At 37.8% G+C, this 15,403-nt stretch overlaps 1 protein-coding gene across 10 annotated transcripts in view; it reads right to left on the reverse strand.

Moving 5' to 3' along the window:
• Window positions 1-15,403, reverse strand: part of LOC131246230 (probable ubiquitin-like-specific protease 2A) — a 56,002-nt gene that overhangs the window by 12,892 nt on the left and 27,707 nt on the right. For 5 of the 10 annotated variants that reach the window (XM_058246151.1, XM_058246152.1, XM_058246153.1 and 2 more), the window contains exons 2-7: window positions 3,722-3,908; window positions 3,458-3,625; window positions 2,880-3,011; window positions 2,497-2,578; window positions 2,307-2,420; window positions 724-817 (exon numbers count right to left, since the gene is read on the reverse strand). In XM_058246151.1, the coding sequence (XP_058102134.1) occupies window positions 749-817; window positions 2,307-2,420; window positions 2,497-2,578; window positions 2,880-3,011; window positions 3,458-3,625; window positions 3,722-3,908 (752 nt within the window). In that variant the 3' untranslated portion in view covers window positions 724-748. Of the gene's footprint in view, window positions 1-723; window positions 818-2,076; window positions 2,151-2,306; window positions 2,421-2,496; window positions 2,579-2,879; window positions 3,012-3,457; window positions 3,626-3,721; window positions 3,909-15,403 lie in introns of all 10 variants that reach the window. The other 5 variants (XM_058246147.1, XM_058246146.1, XM_058246155.1 and 2 more) reach the window with 3 other exon arrangements.

Genomic DNA, 15,403 nt, shown 5'->3' on the forward strand with positions numbered 1-15,403 from the left:
GCTATTGGCCAAACAGAGAGTAATGCTCATTATTACGGTGTTCCCACAGTTTACCAGTAATTACAGCCAACCAAACAGGCCCTAAAGTGATTCTACCTCCAAAATATAAACAACAACTTTTATGCAAGGACAATCTTTTCGACCTTTAGGGGTTTTCAATGCAATTAGACACCACAATTTCTTCTCTACCATGACCATATTTCTATGTTCAAAATTTTGGGGTTCCTCCGTGCTATTCAAGCCATATATTATGTATTTGTACTTCTTAGCAACCTAGAGTAGCCCCAATAGATGATAAAATGATGGAGAGCCAATGCAGATGAATCGGTTAAGTGCTACAGAAGCTAGAGAAGGCCCCGATAAGGCAAGGATCTTTGATAAGGGTAAAAAGGCTTGAATTGAAAGTGAGAGGAAGACCTAAGAGTGTTTAAGATGGTGACGGAGAAGTGATGGACAAATGTGAAACAGGGTCCCTACAGCCAAACCCTAATAGCTAGGACAATGCTATGATGATAGTGCTCCTTGTACACATGTTTTGGTTGGGGCAGTTTATGGGTGCATCAAAAACAGTTCATCTTTAAGGAAAATTAATCACCCACATGCAGTCAGCTTTACAACATATTTGAAGAGTTATGAAGTTTCTATGCAGAATTGTCAAATCCGACAAAGAAAAGAAAAAACGAAGAGAAGCATATATGAGAGAGAAGGCAAGATGATCCTAACCAGGAAATAATGAAAATTCTCCCCGTCAAGAGCAAATAAGATTGGTAAACTTGGCTGCTGTGGTAGTTCCATTGATCAAACATACTTCTTTCACCTGCAATACACAAAAAGGGGACAACCTATTACAAAAAGGAGTAGAGAAATAGTATATACTTCAAAATTGACTAATAGATATCATGTTATAGAGCCACTTATATTCTGTCCATAATTTCACTAATTGTCTAATATTAATACTTCAACAGTTCTTTATAGTTGCTATGTAATATACCAACGCAACCCATTTTACAAAAACAACTGGGTCAGTCTGTACCAGATCTGGATCCATAAATATTACAAACTGATAGAATGGAAGTAGTAAATCTGGATCTGAACATGTGCTTCCAGATTTGGAACCAAATCCAATATGCAGTAGTTCCTCTTCTCAAAGCGAAGTCGAGACAAACAGCAAAAATGATAATTGTGTGTATCGTTCCATGCAGCTCAATGGCATCAAACCACTAAGGAGAGCATCATGCTACCAGAGATGAAGTCCCATCACATTCAAGAGAAGAATAATCTTTATTCTATGAACCATGAAAAACTGCATATGTGTATGGCTTTTAGAGTCTTTGATAAACCATTTACAAAAACATCTAGAATATCTGGACTCCTATGCTAGGCTCTAAAATTTAATAGAAATGGATAAAAGAAAGACATGAGAAATAAATAATAATAATAATAATAACTGATTAGGAAACTAAACAGCAACCTAAAAGACTCCAATCAATTAAAAAACTTTCTAAAATCCTGCATATAGGCTGTGTGGAGCTGTATGCCCCACCATTTAGCTGGGAATGTTGCACAGTTGTGTATTATTAGCAGATATCCACATGCATGGGTATTTTTGGAATAACTGCTACAAACCATACATGGTTGCCCTAATCGAGCCACAAGTCACATGTGATCAAGTGGGTCCCACTTGGACAAATGCAATCTGGGGCCTAGATGCATCATATACATCTGCATTGATGAGCCCATTACATGACATGTCAACTTGCAAATATATTGGCTAATTGAAGCTCCTATTTAGGAATTCTAAACCTACCAGCGGATAGATTTGCCTGCAGAACTTTTCAAGGCTTTAAAATCAAACCAGTTTTCTTTCATCTGGGGCCACAATAACTGCTACTAACCATACATGGTTGGCATAAACGAGCCACAAGTCACATGTGATCAAGTGGGTCCCACTTGGACAAATGCAATCTGGGGCCTAGATGCGTCATATACATATGTATTGATGAGTCCATGACATGACATGTCAACTTGCAAATATATTGACTAATTGAAGCTCCTATTTAGGAATTCTAAACCTACCAGCCGCATGGATAGATTTGCCTGCGGAACTTTTCAAGGCCTTTAAAATCAAACCAGTTTTCTTTCATCTGAAACTCAAAAAGCCAAAAAAAAAAAAAAACCAAAACGAAACAAAAAACAACAAACAAAACAGAAACAAGAAAATGGTGTTGCGTTAATCAGAAGCTACAAGTCTGCCAAAATTCTGGCAGATATACAGAAAAACCAGATTCCAATAATAAGAAACTTACAAAGTAAGGGTAGCCGTCAAAAATGCTAAAATTTTCGGGAGCACTCTGAAGAAATAATTTTATAAAGTAAAGAACAAAAACACCACACTCCTCGCCATTTCTCTGCTGGGGCACCTGATAAGAGTTCGGAGGGGCATAAATGAGAGTGCCTGATTACAAATCTCAAAAACCATCAAGAAGCCATGGATACCTTAGGCACCAGAAGAGGGATCCTTGAGATCAACTTTTCTCTCTCTTCTCTACCTTCTGATCTATAAATGTCCAACACAAACCTGAAAATGCCAAGATATAAGGGTATGCTTCCATTTTCCCATTTCCCAAGGTGGATGTGATGCACTAAGTGCAGTGCATCCAAATCATAGATGAGATAACAACGTGAAATTCCATTGTTATGCCACGTGATCAGAGAAGAAAAAAGGCAAGAAACAGAATATAACGGGGGCTTCCATGTTCATGGACACCAAAATCACCAAGCCAATTTTGATTTGGGAAAAATCAATATAAGCCTTAAACATGCCGGTCATTGACATTTGCAACTATAACAAAATAAGAGAACAGGAAACGAGAGCATACTTTCTTATATAGGGTTCAAGCCGCTTCGGATTCGCCATTTCAAGTGAATCTAACAGCAACATGCATGGTGTTCTTGTTTTCGATTGCATATCTCCTCCGAAATGACACAAAATTAAAAGGCTCCAATGGTGCCTACAGAGTCAACATTTCCAATTATCATTCAAAAACCATAAGGAATACTAATATCAGATGCAAATGTTACACAACATTCCATGGAAACACATGGCACACGTGTAAGAAATCCAACCTGCTCATCGGACAGGTTCCTTCATGGATAGTTTCAATCCCAATAATCACATAGTGATACAATCCTAACCAACACGAATAGAGGATTTTGTACATTGAATGTCAACCATTGGCCAACTTTTTAACTGACCTTTTTCCTACTCTGATAAATTAGTTAGGATCATTCAAATGGTGTAATGTTTTAGTATGGCCAACCCACATTGGGATTTACACATGTGCCACATATTCCCATGGAGTTGGTGTGACATTTGCATGTGATATAGCAGACCACCAAATGCCACCAACCAAGAAAGAAAGAAAACTATATGTATTTGTTTCAAAAGAAATCCTACCAACAAACAATGGGAACAAAAACATATGTCCTTGAGAAAATGTCTTTCCTCCTTATCCACATCAGCACCTTTGTTTTATCTGACCCTTTCTTATACAAAGAAAACCATAAGCAATCAAGATATGTACAGGAGCTCCTCTTATCCTCTGAGATATTCCTCCACAAATGCCTACACAAAGCAGATGACTAATTTTCAGTTCAGAGGCCACCTAACAGAAGAGAATCCGTGCCGAGCAATGGAAGATTCTTGCAAAATGGAACTCACTCCAAGTAAGACTCAAACATGTTGGTGTCCATCTTCTTTTTCTTGGAATTTGTAGGCTTGGTTTTTCCACCCCTCTTTGACTGCTTGTGGCAACGGAAGGTATCAAACCAACGCAAAGAGGGTACCTCAAAGCCCAGCTCTCGAGCTACTTTCCTGGTTATTATCCTAGATATTGTTTGTTCGCATGCTGCAATGCAGAGTGAAAATGAGCATGAGCAATATTTTGAGCCACTGCCTCGGGGAAAAAAAAAAAAAATCTATTAGAATACAGTTAGTGCAGGCACCCAATGCATTAATTCCTACTTCTTAATGACCTCAGAAGAGAACAAACTAAGAGGATGCAGACTTTCTCTAGAAAATTCGAGACTAAATTTCTGGCACTTTGAGAACAATAAATAAACCTCAGGTAAGTTTGAGGACACTATGCATAATGAATGAAGTATTCAATGACAGGCTTCAGCCGTCAATCTCTGATCATTAATTCTCATGCATGTGCCTCCTACCCAAGCTTAGCTGCACCTTTCAAATGAATATGTATAGCATCTAGGTATGTTTTAGCGAACATGAGTGTGGGCCGTACAGTTTGGTTTTTGGTCATATTTATGTGTTTATTCTTATTTCTTGATTTTCAGGGGTACTTTGGGTATTTTTGGTTTTTTTTTTTTTTTTTTTTTTTTTGGGGGGGGGAAGCTTTCACTATATTTTCTACTCCTCTTATTCTTCTTCTTCCTTCTCTTCTATGTTAATCTACTACATTTATCAAAGCATATTTACTTATGATCCAATCCATATTCCGCTCTTCTATCTAACAAACTTCCTTTTCTTCTTGTATTTAGTTGGAATGTGTGGATGTGCGAGCTGATTTTTTTTGGTCAAGTGCAATGTGCAAATCGTGTTAAGTGGGGTGTTCTCCTGTCGTGAAAGGTCAACTCTTATTCGTGTAAGCAATGTGGTATCCATCTTGACCCCTTATTCTAATAGAAATTTAGAGTAATCCAAAATCTGGATTTATAAATCCATCAGATTTTCTAAGGGTCCAAATAACCTCTATAAAATTAAATGGCACAAATATCTCTAGTAGTCTAAATCTATTCAAGTGTTTTTAATTGCCGAAGGCAAATTGAAATATCTGACAATGGAAAAGCCATATGAGAGTTATAGCATGTATCATCAGTGGATCCAGGAGAATGCTCAGATTATGACATGATTCTGAAACAGTATGGAAACATCTATAATTGCTAACGTAATGTTTTTTTTATATACTATAAAGGAGGTCTGAGATGCATTACAAGATACATATTCGTCTAACAAAAACATCCCTCATACGAACCAGTTGTTTGAAGAGATTTCTCATTCCAACAAGGAGATAAAACTCTTGGTGAATATTATTTAAAAAATTAAAGAAATGGGGGAGGGCCAAAATGCATATTGACCTCTCACTAGTGATCTAGAAACACAACATCAGCAACATGAGGAGTTTCGTGTCACTAAGTTTCTATCTGGGTTGAAACCAAAGCAAGGATGTGCCATCTATAAATGAAGTGTATGCTCACCTCCAATGTGTATCCCTTGGTTCTACGAGTGGAGTCAATGATAGCTCTACTTTGGCATCATTTACTGGATGAGGCAAAGGTGGTGGTTGAGTTGGCATAGGTTATCAAGGTGGTCATGTGAGAATATGAGGCAATACATGGACAAATCTCGGGTAGCAAGCATCTGCCATCTATGAATGAAGTGTATGCTCACCTCCAACATGTATCCCTTGGCTCTACGAGTGGAGTCAATGATAGCTCTACTTTGGCATCGTTTACTATACGAGGCAAAGGTGGTGGTTGAGTTGGCGTAGGTTGTCAAGGTGGTCGTGTGAAGCGGGAGGAGGTTGTGGTAGAGGCTGTGGGCCTAGGAAGCGCACCAATTATGGGCTTAAAAATCACTCCATTGAGAAGCGTTGAGATCTCCATGGGAAGCTAGCCTGAGCTAATCAGACATCTTAAACTGGAGAGTATTGGGCCTCACTCTACAAGTTATACATCTAAAAAACAACAACACATGTCTGGAGAGAGAATTACATTTACACAAGATGAATATTCCAAGTTATTGAAGAACCATGTTGTATCTGCTGCTATTCCCACTCCTACAACCACGTTCGTGAACTTAGGTATGACATGTTTTGGGCCCAAGTCCTCTTATCCATGGGTCATTGACTTTGGGGCATTCAACCATATGAAAGGTGAGTCCAGTGCTTTTTTTCCTTCATCAATACGATGTTGACGAGTTCATCTATCATTTGGGCAGACGGTACTATTAAGAACCTAACCAATACACCAAAAGCCCAAGATTGACAGAACGCGTCAAGTTAGGCTATTAAACCCTTGGGATCGAAACATTCCACACACTCTACAACTGACGTCCATGATGGCCCACTCTGTGATGGCACTCACTCTAGCCTCTTTTCCAAGTAGCCCTTTCCACTCGTGGCAATTGCACTCCAATTATCCAAGTACCATCTCCATTCATGACAACTGCGCTTCGATTGTCCAGGTACCTCTCTCCATGTGGTGACAGTTCACACTAGTCTAAGTTGCCCTTTCCACAATTCGCCCCTTTCATGACTCAAACACAGGACATGGTGTTGCCTCTAATACTAATTCTTAAGAACCTAACCAATATGCCAAAAGCCCCGGGACTAATACAACGCGTCAAGTTAGGCTATTACGCTCTTGGGATTGTAACAGGTACCCGGTCCAAAGTGTGTGGAATGGGTATTCTTAATCCAAGTTTTTCTCTTTCATTGTCATTCATTCTTTATGTCAATAAATTTCCTTTAAACCTTATGTTTGTTAGTAAACTCACCAAATCTCTTAAATTCTCTATCATCTTCTATTTTCCACACTGTGTTTTCCAAGATCAAAACATAAAGAAGAATATTGGTGGAGGACATGAACATGATGGGTTGTACTATCTTGACCGTAAAGTAGTTGGCATAATAACACGAAAGAACAGCTCTCCTTTCCAATGGCACTGCGATCTCTACCATCCACGCCATCCATCCTTGAAAACTCTCATGAGTGTTAATCTTTCCTTATAGTCAATGTCATTTTAGAGTGTGAAGTGTGTGAGTTGAGTACACATCATTGAGTTAGCAGACTCTCAAAGGTGTTATTCCTTATAGTCAACGTCATTTTAGAGTGTGAAGTGCATAAGTTGAGTACACATCATTGAGTCATTTTTCCACCATGCGTGAAAAGTGTAGCTTAATTACTTTCCTTTAGCCCAGTCAAAAGTTTGGGGACCGATTAGAGTTTCCAGTAGGTCAGGGTATAAGTATTTTGGTACATTTGTTAGTAATTGTTCAAGAATGACTTGGCTTTATTTAATGAAAGACATCTGAATTATTTTTTATTTTAAGACCTTTTGTATGGAAGCATAAAATCACTTTAATTCCAAAGCATTTGTATTTTGTTCAGACAAGTCTTTTAGCTTGTGCTTTTCTAAGAATGGTTATCTTACATCGAACATCGTATGCACACACTCCGCAACAAAACACTGTCACAAAACAGAATATTCGTCACTTGCTTGAGGTGACACGTGCTTTATTGATTCACATAAATGTTCCCAAAAGTTTTGTAATGATGTAACTCTAGCAACATGTTTTTGGATAAATCAAATGTCCTCAACTTTTTTAATAAGTAAATTGCCCCAAGAGGTTTCATTTCCAAATATTCTATTCTATTTTCTTTTTTTCTTTTTTTTGCCTCCCAAGGTTTTTAGATGTGTATGCTTTGCTCATCAATTGGAGTCAGGTCATGATAAATTAGATCCTACAGCAATTAAATGCATTTTTCTAAGGTACTTTAGAACAAAAGGGGATTACAAATGTTACGATCTTTAAAGACAATTTGTATGCACAGATATTACCTTTTTCAAGTCCACTTCATTCTTCTCAAAAGAATGTAAATCTCTTGACTTAGAAGATTAACCACCAATTCTTGTGCTTGTTCCTTTTGAAGAAGACACCATCCAATTGTCTCCTCTATTAGTTCGAGCTTTTAAAGCAAGTGATTAATTGTCCTGCATCAGTTACTCTATGTATTATAATTAAGAGCTTGTGATATGTCACAGCTTGGAATGTAATAAGAACCCAAGACAATAATAAAAGCCTTCCAACTATATGCTCTTATCTCTTTTATGTGGATGGGGCGGTGTCTCAAGAATGTCTATGAATGCGAATGTGAATGTCCCTGTGTTGAGGGCTAAATATTACATATTTATCCCCTACTTTACAATGCTTTCCTATGCAAATTCATGGTAAAACGGTTTAATTAGATGTGTTTTCAATGTACAGGAAAGGATGGAAGATCCAAGATGCATTCGAGCTAAAGGTGAGGATTTAAAGCCCAAAGGTGATCAAGAGTGGAGTGATTGAAGATTTGAGAGCTCAAGGGATGATGATCAAGCATATATTCGAGCATGTGGACCAAAGGAGATCAAGGGGAAGTTGAATGATGCTTGAAAACAAGTGAAGAAACCAAGAAAAAGAAGTCCTGAAATTTCAAGGCCAAGAAAATGAAATCCCTAAACTGCAGGGTTGAAAATAAATAAAAAAAATAAAAAAGTCCTAAAATTCCAGGGTCAACCATGAAATTCCATGATCGACCCTGACTTGCTATAAATTGTTGAACAGACCTTCATGATTGACCGTGGAATTTGAGGGTCGACCATGCACTACGTAAATCAATTACGCAAGTGCGTAACTCCAAGCTCGGTGGGCAGATTTTCTATAAATAAAAAAAAAATTTAAAAAAAAAGGGTCCTTTACACATCCAATGAACATCCTAGGGTTCTAAGAGGAGATCAAGGGCAGAGCGCCGATTGCATTTTCCTTCTTCTCCGATCTTCGGTTTTCTTAGTTGTTTTTTTGTTTTCTATTTTTAGAGTTACTTATCTCTAACTAATCTCTTAGTTAAGGCTAAGGGGTGAAGCTTCCAGTTAGTTTCAATGTTCTGGTTCGTTTGGATTCATACATTGGATTTCATGATGATTATTTAATTAAATTAAATTTGAATTTTATTTTATAAGCCTTTGACTTGTTTATTCTGGATCCATTGTGAACTCCGGTTACATCGGATACTTTAATTTAACACTTGCTTAGCTTGATTAGATAAGGAATCAATCTATAAAATTCATTGATCTATTGTAGACTCCGGGCACAATAGATGATTGAATTCCCTCCGGTCGATGTCTGAGTGTTTCATGAGAGAATCATTCAATTGAATTCATACGGTGTTTGGATGTTTGTAAATGGTTTAACCATTTTATCTTACGATCAGAATGAATCATTATTCGATTCTAGTTGAGTTATCGAAGTTGAATCGATGAACTGGACATTGTGATTGATTAGAAGTGGATCCTTAGATCCTTAGTTATTTTTAATTATCATTTTAATCCTTTTTCATCCACTGGAATTATTAATTTTAAACTTAGTTGTGTTCTCACTGAGTTATCGGTGACCCTAAACTTGGGGTTGGCGAACACCCCCGCCTTATTTGTTTCCCTAATACAAAAAACGAATCAACAAAGTGTACCCAAGAAAGGCAAACTTATTAGCCTTTAGTTCAAACTAATCAACAAAGTGATCTCACAAATGTACAAAGCATACACAATCAAATACCCTAGGGGGTACAAAGAATAAAGGGCTATTACTATACCAAATGGAGAATAGTGATTTTCCATTTAAAACAAAAACCGAAAAAAAAAAAAAAAAAAGACATTCGATTTATTAAGTGACAAGCAGTTAAACTGCATCACTCTAGAATGTTTTAAGAACCTTCATTTTAAACAGCAAGGCTCGAGCAACTTCAATCAAATGTTGATTCTTAAGTTTGCTACACCATTTTGTTGTGTTGTATAAGAACAAGAAGTTTGATGAATGATACCATGAGTAGACATGTGATTCGAATTCATGTGACATATATTCTTTAGCATCATCTAAGCATAAAATGCAAATGTTAACTCAAACTGATTTCTGAATCCCACATGAAACCATTTAAAGCAAGAAAATACTTTAGAGTGATCCTTTATCAAACATACCCATGCCATAATATGATAAGACGCACTTGAGACACATATAAGATCACATGCATCAGAATGGACTAAATGAACTAACATTGTTTTCCACACGAGGTGGAAATGAGACCCTGTGATACTTGCCTAACTCACAAGCTTCGCTCTAACTTAGAGATTGACGACTGTAAATTGGTGGAAAGAGAGATGGAATAAAAAGAAGAAAGAGGGAGACGAGGAGACTACTGAGAGAGAAGAAGGGATTGCCTATGTTATGGAAGTTCCATAATTACAGAAATGCTATTAATAACAAAATCAAAAATCCCCTTCCGGTCCTAGACCAAAATAACCAATCTAAGTGGGCCTATGTAGGCCCACATCACATTCATTAACACTCTCCTTCAAGCTAGAGCATAGATATTATCTATGTTTAGCTTGGAATATATATGTGTAGCCTCAGTGGAACAAGGAGCCTTAGTGAACACATCCGCAAGTTGGTCCCAAGATCAAACATATGGAGTAAAGATTTCGCCACTGGAAACTTTCTTATGTATGAATTAACAGTCGACTTTGATGTGTTTAGTTCTTTTGTGATAGACCAGACCGTTTGTTATGTGTGAAGCAACATAATTGCCACAAAATAACCTGCATAGGTAGCCACATTATAAGTCCCATTTCTTACAACAATTTCTTGATCTACATGAACTCATAAGAGGTATGAGCCATTGCTTTGTACTCTACTTCGGCACTCGATCAAACCACCACACTTGTCTTCTTGCTCTTCCATGTAACTAAATTTCCTCCCACAAATGTATAATATCCAATAGTTGATTGTCTATTTACTAAGAAACTTGCTCAAATCTACATTTGAATATACTATAACCCAAAGATAACCATTCCATTTATACAAAATTCCTTAACCTGATGCTCCTTTAAGGTAACGCAAAACTCGAATAATTGCTTCCACATGAGGTACCCTTGGAAAACTCATGAATTGACTTACCACACTCACTACATAGAATATGTCTAGTCGGTAATAGTTGAGTTTTTCAACCAATCTTTTGTACCTCCCTTAATCCTCCACTGCATCTCCTTGATCACTTACAAGCTTGTTATTAGGATACAATGGAGAGTCAATTGGCTTTGTCCCAAGAAGACTCGTCTCCATGAATAAATCCAGAACATATTTTCCTTGAGACATATTTACTCCTTTAGATCTAGCAACCTCTATATCAAGGAAGTATTGAAGACAACCTAGATCTTTTGTGAGAAAATGTTGTTGAAGCAATACTACTTTCATTCTTCAATCCCATTCTTATCGCTTCCATTAACAACAACATCATCCACGCATACTACAAGCACAATGAGACTTGAAATACCTTTTCATATGAAAACAAAATGACCAGCATGACTTCAAACAAAGCCATAGTTTAATACAACCTTGTTGATCTTGTCAAACGATGCACGTGGAGAATATTTTAATCCATAAATTGCCTTTTGCAATTTACACACTTTGTTAGACTCTTGAGCAACAACTCCAGGGGTTACTCCATATAAACTTCTTATGTACTACGATCACCATAAAGGAAGGCATTTTTTACGTCAAGTTGGAAGAGGGGCCAAACATGATTAATAGCTACAAACAGTATATAACCTGAACAGAATTAAACTTAGCCACAAGAGAGAATGTTTCACTGCAATCACCACTAAGTGTTTGAGTATAACCTTTAGCGACTATGTGAGCCTTTAACTGTTCAACCATATCATCAAGATGAAATTTGATTATGTAGACCCATGTGCAACGCACAACACATTTACCAATCAAAAGAGTGTTAAGTTCCCAAGTGCAATTCTGATGAAGTGCATCCATCTCTTCCTCCTCTATCGACTATGTGAGCCTTCAACTGTTTAATTGTATCATCAAGATGAAATTGATTGTGTAGACCCATTTGCAACGCACAACACATTAACTAGTCAGAAGAGTGCTAAGTTCCCAAGTGTCATTCTGATGAAGTGCATCCATCTCTTCCTCCATAGCCTACTTCCACCCCTTTTGTAACAAGGTTTCCTCAAATGACTTGAAAATAAAGTAAGATAATAAGAATGGCAAACTTGCAGAAACTTGGAGATAACCAATGAAAGGAAACATAGTTAAAGATGGAATGATTGCCACATGCACGCTTAGCTTTTCTTAGGACAATGAAAATATCATCTGTATTTGGAGAACTCACTAGACCACAAGTTTCTGAAGAAGATATGTTGGACGGCACATCATGATCAATTGTACAATTTGTCCGTTTTCATCGTGAAAAGACCTTTAGGTGAGGCATAGTGGGAATGGAAGGCACAGAAGCTAATGGAGGTTAGATGTCTTCGTTAACCACAACAAGTATGGGAATAGTTTTCATATTAAAAGATTAGTTGTCTTTTAAGAAGAAGGGGGTAGACTAAAAATAAGTAACATCTGCACATACATTATTTTCGAAGTGATGGACTATAACAACAATAACCCCTCTGTGTGCAAGAATGTCCAAGAAAAATACATTTAACTGCTCGGGGATCAAACTTATCATAGCGAAACTCCAACTGATGATTAAAACACATACATCCAAAAACTTTAGTAGGCAGAGGGAACAACTAAGTATCTAGAAACAAAACTTAATGAGGTGATTGACCCTTTAAAACATATGAGAGCATCCGATTTATTAGAAAACATGTTGTGAGTGCTACATCGCTCTAAAAGCTCTTAAGAACATTCATATGAATTAAGAGAGCACAAATTACCTTAAGGAGGTGACAATTTTTCTATACCGCAATCCCATCTCGTTGTGGGGTGTGTGTGCATGATGTCTGATATAGGATTCTTTTTTCAGGAAGAAAAAAACTAAATAGAAGCTTGGGGCATGTACTCCTTGACATTATCAGACCAGAACAAAGACACTTTCGAATAAAATTGATTTTATACTTCTGTGTGAAAAATCTTTAAAATATAAAATAATTCAGACTATCTTTCATTAAATAAAGTCATGTCATTCCCGAATAATCATTAACAAATATAACAAAATACTTAAACCCAAGCCTATTAGATATTTTAACTAAACCCCAAAAATCTGAATAAACTAAAGAGAAATGAACCCGAAACATCTCAACACGTGGTGAAAAAGTAGCATAATGATGCTTACTCAACTCACACACATCACACTCTAGACATGACATTGACGACAAGGAATGGCACCCTTAAGAATCTTCCTTGATGGATGACTGAGACGACAATGCCACTGATAAGATGAGCTGTCTAGTTGTATTCTTGCGCCCACAACGTCACAATTAAGATAATACAACCTATCATGCTCATATCTTCTACCAATCTTCATCTTCGTCTTTATGAGTTAGAAACACAATGTAAAGGATAGAATGTAACAAAATAGTTGACACATTTGTTAACAGACAGAAAGCCAAAGAAAATTTTGAAACAAATAAAGCAAAGGATAATGAAAGAGAGTGACTTATCTGAACTGTACCCATTCCATATACCTTGGATTGGGTACTATTTGCTAGAGTAACAGAAGAGCATGTTAATGAGCCATCAATAAACGGAGCACACCGAACTGACCTGTCATAAGGTCGAACACTCCATAATCAATTACCCATGGAGTTTGAGACTTGTATCCTAAACAAGTCATACCTAAGGTCACGAAAGTAGTTGTAAGGGTGGAAGTGGTTGTAGTAGTAGGAACAAACTGATTCTATAGATTGTTCATTAACTTGGAATATTCTTCTTGAGTCAAAAGTAATCATCTCAACAATCATACATATCTGTGAAGCAATAGATATAGAGTTGGCCAGAGGAAGCCCACTGCTCTCTCTAGTGTAAGAAACTTGGTTAGCCCATGCACGCTTCCCATAGAGTTCCCAGCATTTTTCAACAAAATGATTGGAGAGCCCACAATACGTGCACTTCCTAGTGCCGCAACCTCTACTACGACCACCTTCCATGTCACCACAACCATCTCTTCCATGGTGACCACAACCGCAATCCTGGCCAAAGAATGATGCTAGAGTTTGGGTTGTCACTGGCTCCACTTGTAGAGCCCAAAGATACACGTTGGAGGAGTGCATGCACCTCATTTAGAAATGGTACATCTTTGCTACCCAAAATCTATGCAGAAACTGTTCATACTCACGTTTCAACCCAGATAAGAACTTGGCCAACTCGGAAGTCGGAACTCTTCGTGTTGCTAACATAGTTCTCCAAATCGGCAGTCAGGGGTTGATACACATTCAGCTCTTCCCACATTCTTCTTGAGTTTGGAATAGTATGTTAAACCTAGGTCCTAAAAATCAGATCGATCCAAAACTAAGGTGGGCCACAACATAGGGAACAAAAAGGAGGGAACATCCACCTTGATTTTCAACGCGGCTCACCTGATTGCTAACTGGCTTGATTTTTGGTCTGACCCTTCATTCATGCCAGATGAAGTATCCAAATGGCCTGGCTCTATATGAACAACATGATTAGACACCCACGTAAATCAAGGGTGGGCATCTCCTCTGAACTTGTTTCTTGTGGTGTGTCCATGTAACTTATGGATTGGCCTAAATTTGTCACCTAGGGGTAACATGAGCTACCGCATTTGATGGACGGGTTGGATGCCATACATGCATCGCATGGGCCCCACATCAACCACTGGAGTGCGCTATATGAATAACAAAGAAATTGATGGCAAATATGTGCAATGAATATGAAGCTAAAATGCAGATTGTATAAAGAGAATTTGAAAAGAAAAATAACTTTGTTCGAACTGTAATTGGATGAAACGGCGACTGAAACCATCAGTTAATTTCAAATATAAATAAATTAAGAACAGCGGTCGAATTCAGGGTCCTTAGAGCTGCCCACATGGAGTTGAGGAATCTCCAAGTTATCCAAAAAGGGTCTCAACCAATGATCAGAAGAAAGCAAAGAAGAGTAAAAAGAAACAATGTGGCTAGATACCTGGATTTTGTCCTCTAGATTAGAACCATTGACAGTGATAGAACTTATCTTGTTAGAGCGCGCTCTAGCGTGGAAGAAAGCGGTGTTTCTGTCTCCAACTTTCATCTAGTTTGCTCTAAAGAGTTGAGCCCATTTGGACTTTTGTTGAAGGGATATTCTTGCATAGTTCGCTTTGAGGATTTCCTTAAGGCTTTCTCCTCGTCAGAGTGGGGTCGTTTCTTCCTGAAGATCAAAAGAATGAATCACAGAGTGGGAGTTAGTTGCAGCAATGTCGAGATCCACCCTGAGAGTCCTTTCTCCACTTAATTAGATTGAATTTAAACATTTTCATCCTACGACTCGGGATGAAGCTCAAGCTGCCTAAGACATGAAAAGAATTCCACCAAGAGAAAAGCTCAAAGAATCCTTCCGATTGTAACCAGGATAGTTCAAATTTGAAAGGCTTTGGGCCCTAACTCTCCTCCACCGATTCAAGAAGAATAGGATAGTGATCGGAGATGGAGCGAGGGAGGCCACACTGGGTGACTAATGGAAAGAACTCCATCCATTTTTAAGGAAACAAAAAACCTGTCGAAAGGTGGATAGGGGAGATTGACCATTCAACTAGGTAAATTTAACATCTA

Source organism: Magnolia sinica, chromosome 5 (assembly GCF_029962835.1).
Source record: "Magnolia sinica isolate HGM2019 chromosome 5, MsV1, whole genome shotgun sequence".
NCBI classification, from domain to species: Eukaryota; Viridiplantae; Streptophyta; class Magnoliopsida; order Magnoliales; family Magnoliaceae; genus Magnolia; species Magnolia sinica.